The 6,762-nt window shown below is 33.0% G+C and overlaps 1 protein-coding gene across 3 annotated transcripts; it reads right to left on the bottom strand.

Annotated features, from left to right (window-relative positions):
• Positions 1 to 269: 269 nt before the first annotated feature.
• Positions 270 to 3,239, bottom strand: LOC111885526 (RPM1-interacting protein 4). Of its 3 annotated transcripts, none has more exons than XM_023881777.3 (4): positions 3,055 to 3,239; positions 1,914 to 2,426; positions 1,229 to 1,414; positions 270 to 522 (listed from the first exon to the last, which is right to left on the bottom strand). In XM_023881777.3, exons 1-4 carry the CDS (start codon positions 3,058 to 3,060, stop codon positions 493 to 495), a joined length of 735 nt encoding a protein of 244 aa, XP_023737545.1. In that variant the 5' UTR covers positions 3,061 to 3,239; the 3' UTR covers positions 270 to 492. The 3 variants fall into 3 exon arrangements, with proteins under 3 accessions (XP_023737545.1, XP_023737547.1, XP_023737546.1); XM_023881779.3 differs by having other exon boundaries at positions 270 to 519; XM_023881778.3 differs by having other exon boundaries at positions 1,914 to 2,423; positions 3,055 to 3,238.
• Between the last annotated feature and the right edge of the window lie 3,523 nt (positions 3,240 to 6,762).

Here is a 6,762-nt window from a genome sequence, read left to right as displayed (position 1 = left end):
TCATTTTGGTACATCTTTCACTTTTTGCAAATAAACATTGATTAAATTTTATACACAACGTAAACTGGTGGAAAAACATTGAAAGGAACATTATAGTCTAGTGAAATGAAACGAGGTTTTGAGCCATACACATGACACATCCAATCATTATCACACCCGTTTGTAACACTTTGTACCTGCCCTGTGGGAAATAAGATGAAGCGGGGCCGGAAAAAATCGGCCCGTTTCCATCCTTACTACTATGCAAAAATGGCCAACCAACATCAAAATTCAAAATGAAAGAATATATACTTGTTTCGTTACAACCAAACATATAAAATTAAATTAAATCCTCATGTCGCAAAAACAATTGCACCCAAAAGAAAAACAAAATCACACTTGCGAATATGAAAGAAAAGAATACGTGGTGATGTATGCATATATGAAGCTAACTCTGAATATACAGATCTAGCCCTTTAGAGCTATTCACAACAAATCTTCCAAAATCTTTACTCACTTCGACCATGGGAAGCAGAAGCACTGCTACAAAAGAAACCCAAAACAATGCATCACAAATAAGCAAACCAAATGGAAACCGGCATGAATAAGAAGAGATTAAGAGTTGCCCCTTTCAATTTTGATCGTTAATAGACGTATATAAATATTAAAATACTAACACATTAAATAATTTTAGCTGTCTCAAAATAAAAACCCAAATTGCGATTTCTTTTATCATGGACGGCAATTTGGTCTATTCAAAAAAAGAGAAGTAAAGTTGGCAAATTATTTATTATTAAAAAATCTATATTAGATATGAGGGCTTGGTTGGACTTAAATTGGATAAAGACTTTGCAACAGCCGAGAATTCATGGGCCATATGCATTCACTCTGCCAAGTGTTGTATTTAACAATTTTTTTTTTTAGAAACTTGAGTATAAAACTATGAATTAGATCATTTTTGTTTTACACAATAATTTTCCTCATAAAGGGGAAAACTAGAGCAACTTTCGAAACAAGCGTTGAAGAATTAGGATCAACATTAACCGAATATTTATGTTGCATAAATGAAAGATGTGTATATGTAACTTTAGTAGTAGATGAAGACATAAATATACAACTATTGCTTTAAGTTTAAAATATGCATGCACGGATGCACCCCTTAACCCAAGGTTTTCAACAATCATTGTAACCATGTATTGTTGGAACATATAAAAGAAATTAAGCAAAGATGATTAAGAAAATATCATACCTTATTATTGGGTTTTTGGTCACGTGGAATGTTGTAATTTGGTCTTGCATCTGAACCAGAAGTCATGGGTGATCCAGTTACACGTTCCTCGCGTACCTTGTTGAAGATATGAGTGTAGTTGTCTGCAGATGAAGGGTTGTTTTCATCCCACTCACCAAACCTAGGAACTGCAGCTCCTCTATCCGGCTGAGACTCAATCATAAATTGCTATTATTAGGTTAAGAATATCATCCACTTTCATTGATTAATTTTCAACATTAGCTTAGTTCATGCTCTTTTTTTATTCAATTACAACAATGTCTTTTTAACATAAAGCATTTTTATAGGTAGATCCTCTTAAATATAGCGTTCCAATAAATAAATAAAAAAAAAAAAATACTATGTTATAGAATTTGCATTTAAAATTTAGCAACTCCCACACAAATCTTGCATTACATGAAATAGTTATGTCATGTAAGAAAATGACGTTTACCCACTAGATCCATATTACATACTTTTTCTATAAAAAGTAATAGTAATAGGTAGAAGTAGAATATACAATTATACATATTGTAGGTAAAATATTTTGACTTTTGATGTCAAACCAACTAATATTTCAGGTTTTCAACATCAATTTGATATGAAATTGTAAATTTAAAACAAATTATTTAAAAATTTAAAGCGAAACAAAAGTCAAAAGGCTTACAGAGTCATCGCCACGAGCAGGTTTCATTCTTGACCTAGAGGGAGTCCCATGGCTACTATCATAAGAATTCTTTCCTTCATACGCCGGAGATCCGCTACCTTTTCCGGCGGCGACCTTCGCCTGATAATGGGGATGAAGTGGTGACCGGTCAAAGCTATTTTCAGAGCCAGCACTATGTTTCACCGGACGACCTGCCGCCGTCCCTTGACCACCGCGCTGATAGGCGGATCCACCAGAGGTTCTCCGGCCGGCGTTATCATTAGGTGGTTGATACTCATTCTCTTCCCTGCTCGGCCGAACCGCACGCCTGCCGACAGGTTCTTCCGGTTGAGGTCTGGAGCGAGGAGGCGTCGGAGGGGTTTTATCGGCGAACATTTCAGGGTTTTCTTGTGGATCGTTTGGATTGATCATCTTCCCACCGGTTTTACCCTTCCGAGCTTTGTCAAAGTAAACCGTATAAGGAACATTATCTTCGCTTTCCCAGTTGCCGAATTTTGGTACAGTTGGACGCTGCTGTTGAAATTTCACATCAGTTTTTACTTGAAATAACATTCAAATGTTGAAATTTCTCATAAGCAATCAGCCATTTGTCACTAAAATTTCATCAGTTTAACGCCAATAAACCTCAATCTTGTTCTTAAGTTCGACCGTTAACATATCTCATGAACTACTGTTCGTCAACGAAAGTCAACCCAGCAACAATATATTTTGGAAATCATCAATATCAACAAGGATCTAAGTAAAATTTCTAAGTAATTCTCAATCATATCATAAGCCCTTCAACATTAGATTCAAAAAATGATATCAACGACAAATTTCTTCAGCGACATTGACAAAACACCCGTCGCAGAAGTAAAGTCAACTCTTGACTTTTCATGACTCAATTGGTATTTTTCAAAATCAAAATCAAAACCTGATTACGCATTGAAGCCAAATCGAATTGTTTCTCTAACTACCTCAATATTGCCAAATCTAGAAGCAGGGTAGTTGATTAATTAAGAGTATTATGTAGACATCATAATCAGGTCAATACAAAGAATCCATAGATATTAATTCAAAATTTCACCAAAAACGCAATTACTATGAGAAAACATAGAGAGATTAGAAGAAGAACGATTCATGTGGAAGGAGAGAAGCTTACCGCCATGTCTATTTAAGAAGAAGCTTGAAAGAAATCCGAAACAGAAATAATTCTTCAGCAGTTGACAGAAAAATATTAACGATTTTGAAACCTCAATTTAGTAATACAGGACCTGAAACTACCCCCACCTCGCGAGTTCGTCGGCTCCCTCAGGAGAGAGAGAGAGAGAGAGAGAGAGAGAGAGAGAGAGAGAGAGAGAGAGAGAGAGAGAGAGAGAGAGAGATGAAATAAAATGGAGGAATGAAGAAGAAACCGTCTTCAAAGAAGAAGAGTTGTTTATCAACCGTTGACCGGCGCCACCGGTCATCTTTGACCGTTATTCTTTTTCTAGAAAATATTATTACCATAATTTACTGTATAGATTATTTATCAAATTCAGTGTCGACAAATAATTGGTAAAAGGTACTATGATATAGTTCAAATGGTATATTCGTACTAGAGTTGCATACAGAAATGATCCTCAAGGTTTACTCGAGTTCACGCTTTTAGTCCAACTTTTTTTCCATCTGGTCTATATAAAATAACTATTTAACCTCCTTTAATATATCTTTCTTTTATTTGTATTCAATTTTAATTTTAATTTAAGAAGAAATCTCCGCTCTCATCCTACCATTGTCTGATTATTAAGAATGATTTTTTTTTAAACTACAAACGGGTCATGGTGCTAAAACTAATCGTTTTTATAGCATTTGCATTCAATGTTTTTTTTTCTAGATTGGAAACGTATTGTGAAATAGATTTACTCACTAAATCAACCCTATGTGTTGATGATTGAGGCGGGTTTTGAGGTTGATTTTGGAAGGAATGAACTTCAAAACTTACTATGTTTCCTGAAGGCTTAAGCCATGTTTATAAATGTTAAATGAATTGGGATTAAGGAGGGAATATTACACATATTTATAGTTACTAATTACAAGATCAAGAAAGGGGTGATGATGTTTACAGGTACTTGGGATAAGATTTAGGATGTTAGTTTGACGTTAGTAAACTATATGTATTTTTTAGGCATTCAACCATGGATTCTCTCATATATATTTGTAACATCCTCAAAATGGGAGAACTAAATGTTTTATTCGTCATTTGGATCCATATGTGATACGTGTTTGAGAGGGATAATAACAACTCCAATGGTGATTCAAATCTTTTTTCAAGGATATCTAACGCTAGGTTTTGAAGATTAAGAAGAAAGTTGTGGCTAGAGATCATCAAGACATTTGCGGTATAATTTTCTCATCTCTCTACTAAAATTCAAATAATGGGTTTGTTAGGTTATCAAATTTGAGTTGCATGTTCTCCTTGTAAGTTTATATCAAGAGCTAGTCGGTATTCCAACTTTACTTCATGATTGATATATTTGTTCATGTTAAATACAAATTTCTATACTTTTTTGACATCCCTATTTTGCCATATTTGTTGTTACATATGAATAAACTATGTACTAGATTTATATTACAACTAATTATATATGAATTGACTATGTGTTATTTACTATTTATTCAACTATGAATAAAGAATGAGTTTTAATATAAATACGATACAGTTTTTGGTTGTAGCGATTAACTTTATCTTGTTCTAAACCAACAACTTGGACCAAAGTTTCATGTACTCATATAGAAGTTTAGGTGGCTTGGCTAAATGGAACGATGGTCAAAGATGTGTCAAACGAGTCAATCCCAATAGAACCTTGTCCACTTGGTACATTCATATCTAGTTCCATTTTTCTGCCACATTATCATATTTTCATACTGTGTTGTATGGTTCTATTGAGTTATGGTGAAGCCACATAAACAATTTCCTCAATAAAAACTAATTAGATTGAGACTCAAATCTTGTGTGTATATGTGATCATACCATGTTGACTATATATGTGTATTGCCTTGTGCTTACCGACATACCTTGACATGATGATCAAATCTTGGTCGTTACCTAGAGGGTGAAGGTCGTAATCTAAATCACTTTCGATGGCAAGAAATTAGTAGTAGATAATTTCTATTTAGGAACCAACCACACATGTATCTACGTCGTGGAGCTTCAGTGAACTTCCCACTATGGTGAATCCGAAGGGTAGTGTGGTTATCAGTGTCGGTTGTATGTCTATAAAAACATTCAAAGAAGTTAAGTTGTTATCAAGCATATAAAAAGCATACTAGGGTAAAGATCATTAAAACCCATTTCAAACTTACCGTAAACTTAGTAGACATCGGTTTGGCTTGACGTTGCAAGAACACTCCACATTGTTGGAAGAATTCTAGAAACCATGTAGTAATCAAAAGGGTTTTCTTTGAAGATGCACTGAAATTTTTTTAATCACCGAGCATGGAAGGAAAAATAAAGACAAAGTGTATCTTAGGTGATGTTAACCGACAACTATGGATATGCTGTGATAATGTATGCTATACTTACATGTAATTATGACGCCAATTCAATTAGATAAGAGATATGAATGTAAAAGGACAACTTTTCCCTTACATGTTGTACACGTGATAAGGAGAAAAAGACAACGTTCAAACAAAGTTTGCTCGAGGGATGGGCACTATAATAAACAAGAACCACATGGACCGGCGGTATAACAAAAAAAGTTGGACCAAAATAGTCTATTATATCAAACCACATGGACCATTATGTTATTTGTCTTTATATATATTTTTGTTAGTAGAGGCCTTTAAGAAATTAAATTAAGAGAAACCCAGCTACCTACCAACCGCTTGTATTGTGATTGGTTCTTCCAGTCGTATCGTTCGCCATTATATCAAAGTTTTTCCGTTTTGTAAAGATTAGTAAATTTGAATTGATTTTATTTTAAGATATGGAATTTAGAAATGAATGTTTGGCGTTTAGGATAAAAACAATATTGATCAAAAATACATAAAAATAATTCAAATTATATCGGAATATTTTATAAATAAACTTAGATTATGATTTAAATAATAAATAGTTTATTTTAGTGGATATTAACAAAACAACCACTCCATTCGGTTAGTATTAACAAAAGAACCAAACCTTTTTTGGTATTTAAAAAATAAAAAAATGGTTTGAAATGCGATGTTAAGGATCTAGACCTGATGGATTGACGCTTATTTATGTTAGAGCTGGTAAAAATCGATTAAACCCACCAATCAAATCTAAAATTAACAGGTTGGGTTGAGATTTTCAACCCATTTAAGTTAAATGAGTCAACCTGTCCAACCCATTTAAGTTAAATTTAATAATTACTTAAATATTATCATTTATTAATCTAAGTATTAGTTATAAATCACAATGTTGGTATTATTATTTATGTTTTAAAAAATGGAATTCTAATTCCTATATTTTTTTTCTTGGCATCGACAACACTAGTCACTCTCCAAAATCACTTAGAAATTACATATATTTAATGTTATTTGAACAATTTCTTTGTATATATGAATTGAGATTGTGCTTTTGTTATACTTTTAAATTTTATTTAAGTCTATAACTATTTAAGAGACGTAATCTTTAGTTAATTAATTAATTTATATTTATTTTAAATGAGTCAACCAAAGTTTAAACTATTTATTTAGTAGATTGTGTTGAAAACTACATAAACATGTCAACCCACTGACAACCCATTTATCTAAAATCATCAACCTAATTAATAAATGGTTTGAACTCGAACCCAACTGAGGTCGACCCATTGTCAGCTCTAATTTATATTTTTATGGTCATAGTCAATATGAAGGGAGTTCGATA

Source organism: Lactuca sativa, chromosome 9, assembly GCF_002870075.4.
Source record: "Lactuca sativa cultivar Salinas chromosome 9, Lsat_Salinas_v11, whole genome shotgun sequence".
In the NCBI taxonomy this organism is placed as follows: domain Eukaryota; kingdom Viridiplantae; phylum Streptophyta; class Magnoliopsida; order Asterales; family Asteraceae; genus Lactuca; species Lactuca sativa.
This window is presented reverse-complemented; position numbering and strand designations above follow the sequence as displayed.

Excerpts from the sequence above, each read along its gene's own strand:
- LOC111885526 (XM_023881777.3), bottom strand. Across the intron at positions 1,415-1,913 it reads CTGCTCGTGGCGATGACTCT|CCGGATAGAGGAGCTGCAGT; the intron begins GTAAGCCTTTTG and ends ATTGAGTCTCAG. Across the intron at positions 523-1,228 it reads ACCAAAAACCCAATAATAAG|CAGTGCTTCTGCTTCCCATG; the intron begins GTATGATATTTT and ends TTTCTTTTGTAG.